Source organism: Schistocerca nitens, chromosome 8, assembly GCF_023898315.1.
Source record: "Schistocerca nitens isolate TAMUIC-IGC-003100 chromosome 8, iqSchNite1.1, whole genome shotgun sequence".
NCBI lineage: Eukaryota > Metazoa > Arthropoda > Insecta > Orthoptera > Acrididae > Schistocerca > Schistocerca nitens.
In genome coordinates this window covers 350,749,574-350,768,770 of record NC_064621.1, presented here as the reverse complement: position 1 = coordinate 350,768,770, position 19,197 = coordinate 350,749,574, and the positions used below count along the sequence as shown (strand labels likewise).

General features: G+C 43.3%; 1 protein-coding gene across 1 annotated transcript in view; it reads right to left on the bottom strand.

Moving 5' to 3' along the window:
• Window positions 1–19,197, bottom strand: part of LOC126198496 (juvenile hormone esterase-like) — an 84,783-nt gene that overhangs the window by 3,650 nt on the left and 61,936 nt on the right. Inside the window, exons 5-9 of the mRNA XM_049934870.1 lie at window positions 17,559–17,779; window positions 15,077–15,242; window positions 11,626–11,792; window positions 6,293–6,416; window positions 4,221–4,353 (exon numbers count right to left, since the gene is read on the bottom strand). Of these exons, the coding sequence (XP_049790827.1) occupies window positions 4,221–4,353; window positions 6,293–6,416; window positions 11,626–11,792; window positions 15,077–15,242; window positions 17,559–17,779 (811 nt within the window). The remainder of the gene's footprint in view (window positions 1–4,220; window positions 4,354–6,292; window positions 6,417–11,625; window positions 11,793–15,076; window positions 15,243–17,558; window positions 17,780–19,197) is intronic.

Sequence of the window (19,197 nt, the reverse complement as noted above, 5' to 3'; positions counted from 1 at the left end):
ATCATGGACATTTACTACTCGTTTCCTTGTGGAAGAATGCATTAAAGGGAAATACGCTAGACGTCGGCAGAACTGTGCTCATTGCAGTTTCAACCCAGACGTGCGTGCTTCTAAATTACAAACCCCTTTATCACAGTGCCGAATTCGCACCGCAATCAGTTTTTATGTCATTAATGATATGTTTAGATCAGATATGAACTCTTATTCTTTTCCACACCATTATTCAGCCGGCCTCACAGTTTCAATTCTAACCGTATCTCGTCTCCTACCTTCCAAACTTCACAGAAGCTCTACTGCAGACCTTGAAGAACTAAAGCTCCTGGAAGAAAGGATATTGCGGGGACATGGCTTAGCCACAGCCTGGGGAATGTTTCCACAGTCAAATTTTCGCTTGAAGCGGAATGCTTTGCCATTCATGGGCATGTGCTGTACCATCTGAGCTACTCAGGGACGGCTCACGACCCTTCTCACAGCTTTAATTCCGCCAGTACTTCGTCTCCTACTTTCCAAACTTCACAGAATCCCTCCTGCAGACCTTTTAGAACTAGCCCTCCTGGAAAGAAGGATATTGCGGAGACATGGCTTAGATGGTAGAGCACTAGACCGCGAAAGACAATGATCCTGAGTTCGAGTCTCGGTCCGGCATATAGTTTTAATCTGACAGGAAGTTTCACATTAGCGCACACTCCACTGCAGAGTGAAAATTTCATCTTGGATAGTAACTGTGGTTCACAAGTTTCGGTCAATTAGTCTAATAGTCTGCAATATCTCTCTTCCTGAAAAAGGGGAAATTTGAAAAACTTATGATTAGCGGAAGCATCCTGTCCACATTCACTGATTGGTGTGTTACTACATGCCACACGATGCAAATGTTTGGGATATGAATCGTGACCTGTCAATAGGTGCACCACATCTCGAGTAAGAGCAGTGTTGTACAGTTTGGAGCTGTTCTCGATGATTGGCAACATGCAGTGCTTCTAGTGTTCCAGTCAGACTGCTATTCATCTAACTTGCAGGATTGTAAACGTCTTTTATCAGTAATATGAGTGATGTGACCTCGTACGCTCGATCACATTGCCCACGCCCCAACCAATGCAGCACTGCCCTGTAACGTACAACGACATCCATCGGACGTATCCCGTGAATCACCATCAAGTCCTCCACCAGTACAGTGCGCAAGACGCCGGTGAGCCTCAGAAGTACGATCCAGTGAATTGGGGGCAGTATTGTTTCGCAGCTTCCTTGTCGAAGGCGATGCATCCAGACTCTGGCAGGGAAGCCCGCAACGGTGTAGAAGATAGCTTCGTGATATAATCGCACCACAAGCAACGGCAATTTATAATCAGCAGTGTCAGTACGGGCAGTAGTATTCATAATATTAGCCGATTTCTGAGCACCAGCTTTTATATTTTCTAGAAAGTTTCTTTTCTCGTCTAGAAGAACACTTAAATACCTACAAATACTGCTGCGTTTTGCAGGGTTTCCGTGAAGCCTCAAAAAAGGATTTCTGGCGAGAGAAAGTCCTCCCTTCCGTTTGTTGTCCTTGCACCAATGCAGCAGCTGAGCGAGGCACATCATTCGTCTTTGCCTCAAGTCTCGCCTGGAGTCTGCAGACACAACTACTAGAATGTCATCTGCGTGTGCAACAACACGTTCAGTAGCGTCTGCTCGTCTAACAGTTATAGTAGGGTTCAATACTAAGATCCCAAAACAATGGACCACTTATGGAGTCTTGTGGACAGCCCATGGAAATCTTTTTGTTTATAGTGCTCTGCCCCGCAAGTCACTGGATGTGACGTCCGCTACAATAATTTACAAAGCTCTTATATAGACGTTACAGTCACGGGTGAAGGGATTCCCATCGCCATTTTCTGCCGGATTGGGTAAAAAGTTATGGTGTACGTGTCTTCATCACCAAATTTTACGTCGATGTTCTGGGTTAAGTTCCAAAATTCACTGGAGTATTGAGGCATGAGAGACTTGATGGTGATCTGCTTTCGATAACCCCTCCAATGAAAGTGTTACTTTCGGCGACCCTCCTGGTGGTGTCCGAGACGATTAAGTTATGTGCCGACATGACTTTTCAATCTCTCCCTTCTTTTTCACGACAATCAACAAAATAAATTCCATACCGTACAGCCGACCGCTGTGGCCGAGCGGTTCTAGGCGCTTCAGTCCGGAACCGCCGTGCTGCTACGGTCGCAGATTCGAATCCTGCCTCCGGCATGAATGTGTGTGATGTCCTTAGGTTAGTTAGGTTTAAGTAGTACTAAGTTTAAGGGACTGATGATCTAGGATGTTAAGCCCCATAGTGCTTAGCGCCATTTGAACCATACCATACACACACTCATACCAAACGCAAATCGGGACCATTACCTTCAAAATACCTTACATGTAGGCTTTCCAAGTAATCAAATTAGGAAAAACACAGGCTTGGACTAGGCCCTCAGATACAAGGGTAAATAAAATTACCTGTTTGTATGTCAGCTCATCTCTCTAGAATGTGTCATACACATAACTGAGATCAGCAGAGAGAACCAAAGATTTCAAATCAATAAAAGTTGTTAGTGAAGGCATTTGTTCAAAACATGGCTGCCAGAATGTCTTCTAAACTATCTGATCATTTCACTTGTTACTACAAATATGTTTCGTTTCCAGTGACTAAGCATCATTATTATTGATTATTATGCGGTTACTGGTATACATTTTATGATATATTCGGGATAATACACTACTGACCATTAAAATTGCTACACCAAGAATAAATGCAGAAGATATTCATTGGACAAATATATTATATTAGAAATGACATGTGATTACATTTTCATGTAATTTGGGTGCATAGATCCTGAGAAATCAGTACCCATAACAACCACCTCTGGCCGTAATAACGGCCTTCATACGCCTGGGCATTGAGTCAAACGGATCTTGGATGGCATGTACAGGTACAGTTGCCCATGCAGCTTCAACACGATACCACAGTTCATCAAGAGTGGTGACTGGCGTATTGTGACGAGCCAGTTGCTCCGCCACCATTGACCAGACGTTTTCAATTGGTGAGAGATCTGGAGAATGTGCTGGCCAGGTCTGCAGTCGAACATTTTCTGTATCCAGAAAGGCCCGTACAGGACCTGCAACATGTGGTCGTGCATTATCCTGCTGAAATGTAGGGTTTCACAGGGATCGAATGAAGGGTAGAGCCACGGGTCGTAACACATCTGAAATGTAACGTCTACTGTTCAAAGTGCCGTCAATGCGAACAAGAGGTGACCGAGACGTGTAACCAATGGCACCCCGTACCAACACGCCGGGTGATACGCCAGTATGGCGATGACGAATACACGCTTCCAATGTGCGTTCACCGCGATGTCGCCAAACACGGATGCGACCATCACGCTGCTGTAAACAGAACATGGATTCATCCGAAAAAATGACGTTTTGCCATTCGTGCACCCTGGTTCGTCCTTGAGTATATCACCTGTCTGTGATGCAGCGTCGAGGGTAACCGCAACCATGGTCTCCGAGCTGATAGTCCATGCTGCTGCAAACGTCGTCGAACTGTTCGTGCAGATGGTTGTTGTCTTGCAAACGTCTCCATCTGTTGACTCAGGGATCGAGACGTGGCTGTACGATCCGTTACAGCCATGCGGATAAGATGCCTGTCATCTCGACTGCTAGTGATACGAGGCCGTTGGGATCCAGCACGGTGTTCCGTATTACCCTCCTGAACCCACCGATTCCATATTCTGCTAACAGTCATTGGATCTCGACCAACGCGAGCAGCAATGTCGCGATACGATAAACGGCAATCGCGATAGGCTACAATCCGACCTTTATCAAAGTAGGAAACGTGACGGTACGCATTTCTCCTCCTTACACGAGGCATCAGAACAACGTTTTACCAAGCAAAGCCGGTCAACTGCTGTTTGTGTATGAGAAATCGGTTGGAAACTTTCCTGATGTCAGCACGTTGTAGGTGTCGCCACCGGCGCCAACCTTGTGTGAATGCTCTGAAAAGCTAATCATTTGCAAATCACAGCATCTTCTTCCTGTCGGTTAAATTTCGCGTGTGTAGCACGTCATCGTCGTGGTGTAGCAATTTTAATGGCCAGTAGTGCATTTAAATACCACTAGTTAACAAACTTTTCAAGTCATTATTGATTTAGGAATCTATTGCTCGACAAAATTAAATAAGTATGATTCTTATTGTCATGCCTTACCTGTATTTGGGGAAATTGGTCCACAGAGTTGTCAACAGGTCTGCCACCTGCCCATCGTTGGAATTGGGGTCCGTGTCTGGTCCCGATGAGTTGCTAGGAAACAGATACGGAGTTTCCCCTGCATGCTTCATACCTGCAAAACATTTGTACAACAAACATAGTTGGGAATATAATAGGCAGCTTTCCGTGGCCAGAGCCAGTTGACATGAAAGTTTTCTGGTGTTGCGGTAGGGAGCGTGTGCATGACAGTGTGGAGCATGCTTGTGCTTTTACCGAACAAAATATCAATTCTTCGTTTACTAATGAACATTACACTTCATTGTAAGAGGAATTTCACTACAGCTGGCCACAACACAGTTCAACATCCAGGTATGTTTAATCAACTCTGGCAATAAGAAAACAAATGTACCGTCTTACAACTGACAGTAAAAATATTTTTCTGTAATCTTTCATGCACATTATAAAAAAACCAAGACTCAACCATATATATACTACTAGTTGACAAACACAGTACTGCCCAAGTATTCATTTTGCCAATTTTCTATTAGAAAAGAAAGCAAAAGATGAACTGTGTTAATAGTGTTCATTTTAATTCCCTTTTGTGTTATATGTAAGTTTTTTCATTGTGTTTTGGAAGGAATCGAAATCTTTATACACTCACATACAGACACAGATAAAATATTAAACGAACAAACGGACCTAAAACATAAAAAGTTTCTAAATGACTTTACTGAAATCTTACAGCTCGATTCGGGCTAGTTGTAATAAAACAAAAACAGAGAAATATACACACTACAAAAACGTAACAAAGATTATAATACTACTCCATAAATAATTAACAAATGAATAAACAAATTGTAATCATACAGCATCGCTGGATTAGTTGTAAACCACAATAATATATACAAACGATAGAAGGCCTAGCTTACATCTGCGAACAATTGCAATTAACAGACATTAAGACAGATATTTAAAAACTTGGCTGTAGTTGGAAACGACCTAATCATACAGCATCGCTGGATTAGTTGTAAACCACAATAATATATACAGACGATAGAAGGCCTAGCTTACATCTGCGAACAACTGCAATTAACGGACATTAAGACAGATATTTAAAAACTTGGCTGTAGTTGGAAACGACCTACGCAACAGTAAGATTATAAGACAACGACTGCGCCACGTCGCAGTATAGAAGTAGATACTAGCATACAGTAAAATAAAGTTGTTATTAATTATAATGTTACGATATATAGAAAGGCTCATCCTTTATATGCGTGTGTGTAGCATAAGCTAAAGTCACTGGCTTACAGTTGTTTAGGTTCATTCTCTGCAGTATTGCTTTATGAAATTCGAAGAAACAAAACTGACAACTATGTACTGAGTAATACATCAAACTGAAAAGAAAATGCTATAGATTTAGACAACTAGCAATATTGCTCAACAACTAAAGTAAAATAAAGTTGTTATTAGTTATGATGGTACAATTTTAACAAAGCGTATTTAGTTGCAGATAACCTGAAGATGACGATTTTGCCGAAATAGGCCTATTGTTAATCTAACACGTCGAGCAACATTTATAGTAGCATTCTGGAACACTACCGCCTTTTATTTTATTTATGTTGGATTGTTTCAGGGTCATATTCGTTGCTTCGGAGGTTCTGAAACGATAGAAAGGCTCATCCTTTATATGCTTGTGTATAGCATAGGCTAAAGTAACTGGCTGACAGTTGTTTAGGTTCAGTCTCTGCTATATTGCTTTATGAAATTCGAAGTAACGAATCTGACAACTATGTACTGAGTAATACGTCACACTGAAAGGAAAATGCTATAGATTTAGACAACTAGCAGTATTACCCAGTAATTAAAGTTATTCTGGATTAGGATTATGTGACACGTTGTAAGAGTAAGACTGCACACAAGGAAGTACACCTTGCAATAAATTGTTTATCAGAACTACGAAATTTTCGGTAATACTTTGGACGTCATTAATACCACACTAAATGTAATCATTATGCTTCTCAGGAACATAATATATTTACATGCAACAGTAACGTCTCACGACAAACACATACCATAGTCTGTAGAGCCAGTTCCATTGTACTCGAAGAAATAGAAGTGAACGGGTAGGCTGTTGGAGTTGGCTACGGTCCTAGCGAAGGAGTCCGCTGATTGTACGAAGTACAAGTCTGAAAACAGCTGCAAATAAACAGTTACGTTGTAGAAATACTTGGGAGACAGCAGTTAATTGCATCAACACATACAAAGTAGCACTAGAGACATCTGTCCTGATAGTGTTTCACAACAAAAAAATGTTCAAATGTGTGTGAAATCTTATGGGACTTAACTGCTAAGGTTAGCAGTCCTTAAGCTTACACACTACTTAACCTAAATTATCCTATGGACAAACACACACGCCCATGCCCGAGGGAGTACTCGAACCTCCGCAGGGACCAGCCGCACAGTCCATGACTGCAGCGCCTAAGACCGCTCGGCTGATCCCGCGCGGCGTTTCGCAACAAGCGTATAAAATGTTTGCCATTTGAACCGTCTTACAATACCAGTATAGGGGAAACACAGCTTATTCGGAGTGCTTAAGCCACTTAATTGGCATTAGGGAGAAGGAGCGCCTCAAATTTCCATCCGGTCCTCCATGCTTATGTTTTCCGTGGTATTCCAAAATGGTTGAAGATGAATGCCGGTATGATTCCTTTGAAAAGAGCGCGATCGATTTCCTCACAGATCTCTACAGAATTCTTCAATATGTCCACCTCCTGACGGACCGCAAAAGACTTATCTTCGTCTCTTTTAACGAGACGGTTACAGCAACCCCAGATGAATGAAATGCATAGCTTCCAGAATCACTCACTGGGAAAGCGATGTACAACATACTCTGACGTAAACATGAAAGACAAAAAAATAAGCGCATTTTCGGAATATGAAACACAGTCTATCCTAGTAGTCTTTATAGTATGTTTTCTTTACTAGGAATAGGAAACATAATGCTTTGTCTGTCTTTCGCGGTACCTCTCACTATTTTCAGATGGCAAATATGAGTCGAAATTGATTCTGTGGTCGTCCGTCGCCATCTGAGCTCGCTGAGAATGTTGTCGTTCTTCAGCTGCCCTCATTTTCTGGTTCCTAGATTTGTGCGTCAGCGTTGTTAATAAAACCCTTGATAGTTATAAATTTACGCTCTTCCAGTAAGTGAAATGAAAATTTTATTACAGTAAAAGAAATGAAGATTGTAAGGTGGGACGTATCGTGCTTTCGCCATGCCATTTTAACTTACTATTCTGTTTTGACGAAAAGAGTATTCGTACTAGCCTTATCGCATTTTTTTTTTGTAGCAAGTGTGTCATTTCGCACATTTTTAATGATTTAACAACTCTGCAGGCATCTATAGCAATATACATTTACCACTGCTGTTTACAACATATATCCCACGACCACAAACTATCCCACTAACATACAGGCACAAAAGCATACACCAAAAATTTTTAATTTTGGTCTTTAATATGAAGGTAATCTTTTGGATTGAACCCACTGCATTATTTCGACGCTCTCAGCTGTCTTTAATTATTATAGTAGCAAACGCAGGCATGACCTACCGAGGACGTAGTGACCGTTGTAAATAGTATTCAGATAAACAGCCACTGGTGTTTGACTGTGTTACCGATCCGTACTTTTCATCCCGTTCTGTGCAGGGTAATCTGACGGTTCTCGCGGCAGAGAATCGAAACCAGTTATGGCAAATGAAACAGTTTGCGATCAGTGGCTGTTTTATCTTAATGTTAGACAGTAGTATGAAAATCCTGACTTCCGCAGTAGATAAAATCAAATTTTTAAAGGAGAAAAGGTGATGAGAGGTGGAACACTGCTGAAAATCTATTCAGGTAGAGGAGGCAGTAAAGCAGTGAGGACAAAAATGTAGGAAATATAAACTCGCCGTAATATGTTAGTGATGTTAAAGCCCTGGTAAGGAGATAATTATACTTCAATGACTTTCCGTAGTTTTATGGTTTCATGGCTTTTTAGTGGCGCTGTTTCATTGCTCTCACTATCGTATCTTCAATACACGACAATGCTTAGGACAAGTATGCAATGATTCGTTTTGTTTTATTTTCTGTTGAGATGAGCAGCCTCTTACTTTTCCATTTCCAGGTCCTGATTTCTTTATCTGCATGATGTGGAAGCATGGGTATGTGTGCGGAGTACATCAGAGAAGTTTCCTTCTCACAATAGTGTCCACACCAACCTTATGTTCCTTTCCTCTCAGTTGAGCTCCAATAAAATAACGTGAAGCGAATCCTGAGCGTTACTCGTCTTTCCGATTTACCAGTAAAAAAGAAAAAAAAACACCGCGGATTGTGAGCTCTCTCGTTTTTCTATTTTACTCGATTGACTAGCCTAGGGCCCTTGAGGAAAAAGGGAGGCCGCTTTTTCAACGGACGAGAGGAACCTAGTTTTTCTTTTGCGGACTCTCTTCCTGCAGACTTCGACGTGTGTGTGTGGCGATTCGTTTGGAAAATGGTCTTAGTATAAGCCGGATTGAGTTGTGTGAGTGAAGGTGTTGTTAGTTGAAAGTATCAGCGCTTTCATTTTCAGTTTCTGATAAATAATATTCCCGCTGAATACTGAACACCAATAGATTCGTGTTCAAATTAAGGCCTTGTGATCATATTTTGTTCTTTGTCCTATCTGTCGATATCTTCCATGTCTTGCCTCATTTAGCCAGTGCTCTTAGTTTAGCGGAGTAATGATTGAACGAAATGCTTAACGGCAACGAAATTCTAGTAGTGGAGCGGACTTTGTATCTTTTATGAATGAGTGCCCCATGTACGATGTGGTGTCGCCGCCAGACACCACACTTGCTAGGTGGTAGCCTTTAAATCGGCCGCGGTCCGGTAGTATACGTCGGACCCGCGTGTCGCCACTATCAGTGATTGCAGACCGAGCGCCGCCACACGCCAGGTCTAGAGAGACTTCCTAGCACTCGCCCCAGTTGTACAGCCGACTTTGCTAGCAATGGTTCACTGACAAATTACGCTCTCATTAGCCGAGACGATAGTTAGCATAGCCTTCAGCTACGTCATTTGCTACGACCTAGCAAGGCGCCATTATCATTTGCCATTTATCTTGTGATGCATGTACAGTCAGACAGATGTTCACCAATTATGGATTAAAGTTAAGTATTCCAGCAGCTACGTACTTTTCTTGATAGTATAATTACTTTACCTTGTTCCAGACCTCACGCCAGTCTGCGTGAGCTTAAACGCGTGCCATTCGCCTACCTCATAGTGGCTTGGCTGTCTTGCCAAGTCACAACATACGATCCTTAGTAATCTTGAGTTCTAATTATTATTTCTTCTTTCAGTCGCTGTAAACGAGCTTTACCATTATGATTCATAAGCCATCTGGTTGTTATCTTTCTAGAAGCAAAACGTTTAGTAGGATCATGTCCATCCTTTGTGTGGTGCTGGAGAACACGTGGGGACAAAGCGGTGTTTTACGGTTAATAATTCCTTTTACCAGAGAGAACTCGATTCTAAGAGCATACTGAATATCCATATCAATAATATAAAGCTCTTCTAATGAATTTTACTTGAGTTAACTAACTTTGCTGACGTGAGTGGTCTGTTTCCATTATCCATTCTTAGCCTCTGAAATAATCGTGTGGCACTAGTTATCCTGAATAGAATGAGCCCACACATACAGGGTGGTGCTTTGCTTGAACAGGTATTACCGGAATAATTAAATTCTTAAAGGGCATGTTCATCTTGGAGCTTTCTTCTCTCCAGTGTAAATTACATCCCACCTATTATCGAGAAGTGCTCTTGCTGATCAATGTAATTAAGTTAATCAATGTCTTTTCATGTGTATAGAAGACCACAGTAATCTAAGATTTATCTCTGATAAGGTCGTTCTTTATGTTGAACTGAAATTTTATGTAACAAATAACTGATTTCTACGGGAATTAATCTTCAGTTTGAGTCACCCCTTGAAAGACTCCCCCACTGCAGAAACATCTGAGACATGCACTAAAATCCGAAATGTGTAATGAATCGCAATAGAATGGTTCGTCATCGTATGTAATCACGTACGTTTCCATTGTGTGCTTTTATCATGTAGATCAAATATATTACGGATTAATCTCTTACCCTACTACGATTCAGTACGACCCTTTTACGTACGATACTGGACGTTTCTACTTAAATTAGAATAGAGAGAAGCCAGAAATCTTGTTACTATTGTCAGGACTGTCGCGGCAATCGATCTCAAATCCATTTTCTGTGGTGAAAGAGGGGATTCGTTAGAAGATGACTGACGAACGCTACAGTAATGCCTAACATTGAATGATTTTGTGGTTAATTATAAAAAGGCAATAGCAGATAAGGATAATTTTATTGCTTCACAACTGTTGATTGGAAGAACTTGGAATTTTAAACAAGACTGTACCATTTTTAACCTAATTCTATCAACGATTATTCGAGATTTTAACCGTATCAGCTGTTAGCAATATGCTTTTCCAAGTTAAAAAGTGATATACGAGATTAAATATTATGCAAGAAAGGTCATTCCTGTTTACAATCGTTTGTGTTGGATGTAGCAATGAGTTTGATGGTTATTGTCTACAAATAACACGGGACCAATAAACTTCGATGGATTATTGTCATTGTAATGACAAATGATGGTTACCCCTTTTTAAAATACTAACTCAGATAATGTTTCACTCATTCTGTAATAAGAACTCTTGAAACGTTCTAAAAGTTGTGAGTTACACAGTAATTTTTGTCGTGGTTTCCCTGCGGAGAGTCAGAATGATGAGCCGGCTGTGGTCGCCGAGCGGTTCTAGGCGCTACTGTCTGGAACCGTGCGAGCGCTACGGTCGCAGGTTCGAATCCTGCCTCGGGCATGGATGTGTGTGATGTCCTTAGGTTAGTTAGGTTTAAGTAGTTCTAAGTTCTAGGGGACTGATGACCTCAGATGTTAAGTCCCATAGTGCTCAGAGCCAATCAGAATGATGAGGCTCCGTCATGTATTACTCGTATTATTATATTACATACAAGATAACAGAATTAAGGAAGCACAAGTTTTTTGTTTCGTATTTTCTACGACACTACCAATAAACTCCATTTAATGATCATCGATTTAATGAGTACCTCTCAAGTTACAATCCAAACCATTCCAAACAAGTTGGTCCTCAGGTAGAGATACGCACGCAACTCTTTTGAAACATTTCTTTTCTTTTCAGAAGTCTAGAACCTCAACTTGTTGTTGAGGATGTGGTTCTTCCAAGTGGGCAAACTAAGTTTGCCTCTCAAATCGACTCTGAGACTGACGTCATCTCAGCACTACCTTAGAAGATTTCTCTGCTACAGTAGAGTGGTGAATGACATATACTTACATCAATAACGGCTTGCATGTCGTCCGTGGAGAAGCCCGCGTCCCCAAAGTAGAATTGCTGCAGCTGCTCCGCAGCACGAGTCCGCTGATCCTCCGTGGGCAGCGGCAGCTGGGAGCCGATCAGCGCCGTGAAGTTCTCCTTCAAGTCCGCGATCTTTGCTTCGGTCACTAGAACAAACAAACAGTTCTGCAGTAGCACCCGGATTCTGCGCGCAACAAGTCCATAAAATGTGCGTCCACCAGCTTCTACAGGACTAGGGGTGAACAGTTTCTGACTCCTGTGGCGTGCACTTACATGTTTCCTTAAATTCCCGAACTATCAATGTCAGATTGACACGTTAGTCTGGTGGTCTATTGGGAGTTTGTTGAGATCTAGTCTGTACTGGCATCTAATTATTTTCGTTCATCTTTTTCCTTGCCTTGTCAATACTACACGAAGATTCATCACAGACAACGTAAACAAACATCAACAAGATAATAAATGAAAAGTATTATGATCTGCCCTACAAAGGTCATTAAAGGCTTCACAACTTTCCATGCTCCACTCTCGATATTGGCAACTGAAGCAGCTGTGACGACCAATATCCACATGGCTCAGAGTTTAGCTTTATTCAGGAGTGTGCAGTAATCGAACTTTATTGTGAACCGACTGCTTTATCAACTACAGTTAGATACATACTCCTCAAGCCACTGTGAGGTGCAGGGCGGAGGGTACCACGTACCATTACTAGTCATTTCCGTTCCTGTTCCACTCGCAAATAGAGCGAGGGAATAACGGCAGTCTATAAGCCTCCTTTTGACCCCTAATTTCTCTCGTCTTATCTTCGTGGTCCTTACGCGAAACGCACGTTGATAGTGGTAGAATCTATCTGAAGTCGGCCTCAAATGCTGGTTCTCTTATTTTCGCAGTAGTCCCTCGCGAAAAGAGCGTTGTTTCCGAAGCACCTCCATGATTCTCGAGTGCTGATCGAACTTGCCTGTCACAGATCTGACAGCACTCCTCTGAATTGCTTCGATATCTTCCTTTAATCCGACCTTGTGGAGATCTCAAAAACTCGCTCAGTAGTCAAGGATGGGTTGCACTAGCATTCTACGTACCGTTTCCTTTATAGATGCGCTACACTTTCTCAAAATTCTCTCAATAAAACGAAGTCGAGCATTCGTCCTCCCTACTACCAACATCATGTGCTCATTTAATTCCGGATCGCTTTGCAACGTGACACCTAGATATTCAGTCAACATGATTGTTAAGCAGCACACTGCTAATGCTGTGTTAGAACATAATAGGATTGTTTTTCGTACTCATCGGTATTAGCTTACATTTCTCTGTATTTAGGGTAAATTGCCATTCATCACAGAAACTGGAAATTCTGTGTAAGTCAGCTTATGCTCCTACAGTCACTCAACAGCAAACCCTTCCTGTAGACTGCCGTGCCATCAGCAAACAACTGTAAATTGCTGCTCACCCTGTCCGTCAGATAATTATGCATGTAGAGGTTAAGAGCAGTCCTGTTACACATCCGTGGGGCACTGATGAACACACGCCGTCGAGGACAACGCAGTGGGTTGTATTAGGGTAATCAGAAAAGTAAGGTCTTCTATTTTTTTTATAAGTACAGAACTCTGTTTGCGTGGCAATTGGTCACAGTGTTATGAAGAGTGCTTCACGCGCTGTGCGTAAACATGCGCACGCAGCACTGAGGCGCTCAGTGTTGGCTTGGCAGCCGTTGAGACAGTGGCTCCCGTTGGATGTTACCGTCAAGTGCGAATTGCTCGCATTTCTTCGGTTTTTGAACGCAAAGGGCACTGCGCCAATTGATATCCATCGCCAATTGACGAACGTGTATGGTGAGTCGTGCATGGATATCAAAAATGTTCGTAAGTGGTGGGGAGAGTCTGCAGCTGGTCGGATCGAAATTCACGACGAACGAAGGAGCGGGAGACCGTCAATTTCTGAGGAGACAGTGTTGAAGGTTGAGCAAAGCATGCTTGAAGATCGGCGGATCCCCCTGGATGATCTCTGCACTTTGGTTCCTGAGGTTTCCCGAAGCACCGCTGCCAGAATTTCAACGAAAACATTGAACTACCGGAACGTGTGCGCAAAATGGGTACCACGCATGCTGACTGAGGACCACATGCGGCAACAAGTTGATGCTTCCCGCGCATTTCTTCACCGCTTTGCAGCCGAACAGGACAACTTTCTGGACTCAATTGTCACGGGTGACGAAACCTGGGCATACCACTTTACACCTGAGACCAAGCAACAATCACGCCAGTGGCGGCATCCTTCTTCGCCAAAGCCGCGGAAATTCAAATAAACACACTCTGCCGGTAAAGTCATGACAATCGTTTTTTGGGATCGGTCTTTATGCCCACTGGGACCACAATTGACGCTGACAGGTACTGCGAGACTCTGAAAAAACTCAAACGGTCAATTCAGAACCGGAGAAGAGGAATGTTGAGCAAGGGCGTACACATTCTCCATGACAACGCTCCCCCACACATCGCCCGGCAAACCGTTGCTCTCCTGCAACAGTTTCAGTGGAACATAGTCACTCACCCACCCTACAGTCCTGACTTGGCGCCCAGTGACTATTACCAGTTCCTTAGGTTAAAGGAACATTTGGCCATAAAGCGATTCACCTCCGAAAACGAGGTGAAAGAAGACGCTCATAACTTTCTGAATAGCATGGTGGCGAGCTGGTATGACGTGGGCATAAACTGATGTAAACCACTGCAGATATTCGCAGGTCTATGTACTTATAAAAAATGGGAGACCTTACTTTTGGGATTACACTCGTATTACTTAAAGAGGCTTCGAGCCACTCACGTATCTAGGAACGTATTCCATATGCTCGGACCTTCGTCAGTGTCTACAGTGAGGCACCGTGTCAAACGCTTTCCGGAAATCTGGGAACATGGAATCTGCCTGTTGCTCTCCATCCTCGGTTTGTAGGAAGTGGCAAGCTGCATTTCGCACGAGCGGTGCTTTCTGAATCAGTGCTCATTGTGGACAGGAGCTTTTATGTCTCAAGGACATTTATTGTATTCTAGCTCACAAAGCGTTCAAGAATTCTGCAGTAAATCAGAGGACATTAGCCCGTGATTATGCGAGTGCGTTGTTTTACCTTTGTTATATACCTACCTTTTTTGCCGTCGCTCGGGAGTTTTTTTGGGCGAGAGATTAACGATAAAGGCAAGCTAAGTAAGGGGCCAACGCCGCAGAATATTTTCTGTGAAATTGAATTGGGGTTCCATTAGGTCCTGAATCAAAACATGGTGACCTTCGCAGAACTCGTAATCAGAATAACGAACAAGACAAGAGAACCACCCCCTCCCTGTTCACCACAGTATAGTGTATATATGTAACTATTACAAAAGTGGCATGTGAATCACATTTGATCCAAGTAGACGAAGCATAGCAGGGAATGTGCACAGATCGTGTTACTTACAGGTGGGTACGACGGTGCCTTCTGCGGAAGTGACGCCCACAATTATGGGCACCTGGTTGTAACTGCCGGTCCTGAGAATGTCTGCTGGAGACTCGACGATCACCGCCGAGTCCGATGGCGGTTCCACGACGGGTACGAACGCCAGCGACAGTGGACAGCGGTTCTCCTGTAAATTTTAGTAGTACCAAAGTCATCATCTACTCGTTGGTATAAACGAGAAACGTTCGTCATAACTGACACGAGATATCACCTGAAGTACAAACTTCCTAAAATAATGTGTATGGAAACAGTCTACCTAGGGTAGTGTGTAACTACAAGACACTAGGTTACAGCTGTAACAATATCTCGTTTCAGAATGACTAGTATTCTTTGGATAGTATTTCCATGATTCTGCTCTCCGATTTCAAAGGATTTTCCTGATTAGATCAAGAGGTCTGGACCACTTGTTTCTATTTTGTTTCGTTGTTGCTTGTGATGTATATCAGTGACCAAATGGTTCAAATGGCTCTGAGCACAATGGGTCTTAACATCTGAGGTCATCAGTCCCCTAGGTATTGACTCTGGCATCCAATCGATCGTACAGATGACAATTACTCTCCTGAGATACATTTTGCCACGCCTGTTCGACCTGTGCACGTAGTCCTGTAAGTGCTGTTGGTTGCCGAGTCGCACGACTCACTTCTCGTCCCATCGTGTCGGTTGGAGACAAGTCTGGAGACCGTGCTCGCCACGGAAATTGCTGCACGTCTTGCAGAGCACGTTGAATTTCACGGCCAGTGTGTGGGTGAACATTTCCTGTTGGGACAACATATTACCTTCTTCTTGCAAGAAAGGCGAGAAAACGGGTCTAACAACATCCCGCACTTACCGAGCGCTGGTTAGCATCCCCACCCCCAACAAACACCAAAGCTGAACAAGAGTTGTGGCTTATCTCACAAGGCCTGGGATGGGGCCGGTGTGTAATGGACAATGAACTCTACGAGACAGCGCTTACTAGGTCTACGTCGCACGCGCAAAGAACCATCAACTGCGTGCAGGCAGTATCTTCTTCCATCGCTGAAGACCACGGCACGCCATTCCATCTTCCAAGTTTATCTTCTGACGGCACGTCGATGCTGTGGCGTGAGTGGAAGACGGGCTATAGGTATGCGTGTCCGCAGTCTCACTGCTAATAACCGGTTCGCAACAGTTCGTGTTGACACGTCTGGGCTCACAAGCGCTGCGCTGTGGTAGCTGGACGGTCTGCCACTGGTGCCTTTACAATACGACAATCGGCGCTGCTTGGACGTCCAGAATCTCGCCTACGGGTGTGAGAATGTACAAGTGACCACTGACACCAGCGTCGTTGCACAGTTGATGCAGCACGTCCAACTTGTGTGGCAGTTCAACGAAAGGATGTTCTGCCACTCGGTAGGTCACGATTTAACCCTTTTCAAACTCGCTCAGTTGGCTATAGGAAGCACGAGTGCAGCACGTCCAACTTGTGTGGCAGTTCAACGAAAGGATGTTCTGCCACTCGGTAGGCCACGATTTAACCCTTTCAAACTCGCTCAGTTGGCTATAGGAAGCAGGAGTGCACCTCCGTGATATGGTTGCCTGCTTGCTTCACACTTTTGCAACACACTGAGCATTCTACCTGCGAGAATCCCCTTTTAAAGGGTAGACACAGATGGCGCCCTGTTATTATCTGTTGGCAGACGACGTTGAAACCATTATCAGTACGTATACCATCCACCATCGGGGTGCATTCAGCCTCGTGATGCCAATTGAGGAGCTACTCGACCGAATACTATCGGCTTCGGTCAAGAATACCATCATAACGACAGGGAGAATGGTGAGCTGACCCCAAGCCCCTCTTATCCGCATCCTCCACTGAGGATGACACGGCGGTCGGATGGTCCCGGTAGGCCACTCGTGGCCTGAAGACGGAGTGCTTTTTTTTATACCATCCACCAGCTGGCATATACTGTCATAGGATCCAAATCGACGTCGTTTTTCCGGGTGTACCAATATTTTCCGGCAGTGTGTATGGACTGCATGTAATCTTGATAACAGAAACAAGCTTTTGAAAAGTAGTTCTACAGAATAATGTTGAAAATTTGTTTGGTAGATTGAATACAGAAAGAAGATGTACCGAATCGAATTGGGAAAGCACGAAATTTATGGCGCAACTTGACTCAAAGAGGGGATCGGTTGACAGGATGTGTCCTGAGGTATTAAGGAATTGTGAATTTGGTAATCGAGTGGAGCAGGGGGGGGGGGGGCTAAAACAGTAGAAGAAGGCCAAGGCTTGAGTACAGTACAATGTTGGAATGGATACAGGTCACAGTAGCTATATGGAGTTGCAGGGGCTTGCACAGGATGGACTGGCGTGGAGAGCTGCATGGAACCAGTCTTTGGACTGAAGACAACAACGACAACAATATGCTTTGAATATATGGTTCGAGCGTAATTTGTTCATTAAAGTACATGGTTCACTTACGAGATCCGAGAGTGCGATTGAGGTGTCGTTAATGAGGTCTGAGTAGTTGGCAGCGCGAAAGAAGGCAGCCAACCGTACGTCGTCGTCGTCAGTGTGGTTGCCGCCCTGCGCCTGGAAACCGAGCGCCTCCGCCATACGGTATGCCTTCTCGCGAGGATTGTCAGCCAGCGCCCAGGGGGTCGTCGCTACTCCACTCTGCATGATCACTTGGCTGAAGAGCCCTGTCGAGAAGTTCCAATGAAAATGGATGACTCATATATAATAATCACATGTAGTAATCACAAATGAAATTTATCCCCTACTGCCCTGCATTGATTGTATGTAATATTCGTAAGAAGATTAAATTTTGTATCATGCTATTATTTCAGGACAGCTACCTGTGTTTCACGAGCAACAGGTTTTAAGATCGGAGATTCTCGAACAAAAACTTGATAAGAAACAGTAAAAGCCAATAAGACTGTTGACTAACACACTTAAAACAGAGTCTGATACCACACGACTAATGCCTCTGTGTACGCATCCTACTAGTCAGTATCCAATGATCGTTCTACGTTTTTTCAAAGCAATTTTAAATTGGTATTTCGGTTGTTTTGGTGGGACAGGATTTGACTTAGGTTTGTAAATACAATTATTCGTATAAATACAATTTCTTATATATTTGGAGACTGAGTGAAACGTAATAATGTGCAAATAACTAGACTCCGTTCAAATTACCTGTTGCTTATTGGCGTCACGCTAAGAATATACAGAAACCAAACTATAATGGCCGACTCATGAAAGGCTGCCAGAAGAAAAGAATAATTACCTAACCATGATTATTGCAGTAGGTCGTGTAACTTAGTGGGAGACATACAGTGCAAGCCGCTTTCGTCAGTTCAGTAGGAGGTCATATGCATTGAGGAACTGATGATTTCACGCTCGCTGATTGCGAATTGAAGGCAAGGCGATGCAGACATGTAACACGTATAAGCAAAAACGCCCGAAGACCGTATATAGAGGCCCTCAAACATCAAGCAGGGTAGAGTTCCAGACAGAGAAGAGTTGCATCCAGCAGCCTCGTATTAACAACGGCCTGCAGCAGATACTGTGTGATTGACCATTACATTCAAGTAAGCTTGCACAGTAACAAGGACATGTAAAGCTTGCGTGTACGTACCTTTGGACTATGGTCACTGATCTAATTCGTATATTTGTCTTCATGTACCTGCTTCTGTTTGTCACTTCCATGGTGAAGTGTGCAACTGACCCTAAGGCTTCGATTAAGAAAACCGGATTTGGCTGTTCCATGACCTGTGGTGTGTATTACCATACGTTGCTACTCTGTATGCCCGAATCCTGAGAGAGTTATAGGCCGATGTGGCTATTGTTCTTATTACTGATTGGCCGCATTATCTATGTATTACACTTACTGAATTTATAAAACTGTGTCTGTGCTCTTCTCCATGTTCATGGTAAACACATGAAGAAGCATTAAGGGCAGACCAGTAAGCCAACCCAGATTCTCATTTCCTTGTCGTTCCCATCTCTGTCTCCTTAGCCTGACATGGGACTCACTTTGTACTGTCTCAAATCAAAGAGACCTGCTGAAAAATCTCAGCGTGATCCAACTGCTATCTCACTCCTGTACGCATCCGCTCAC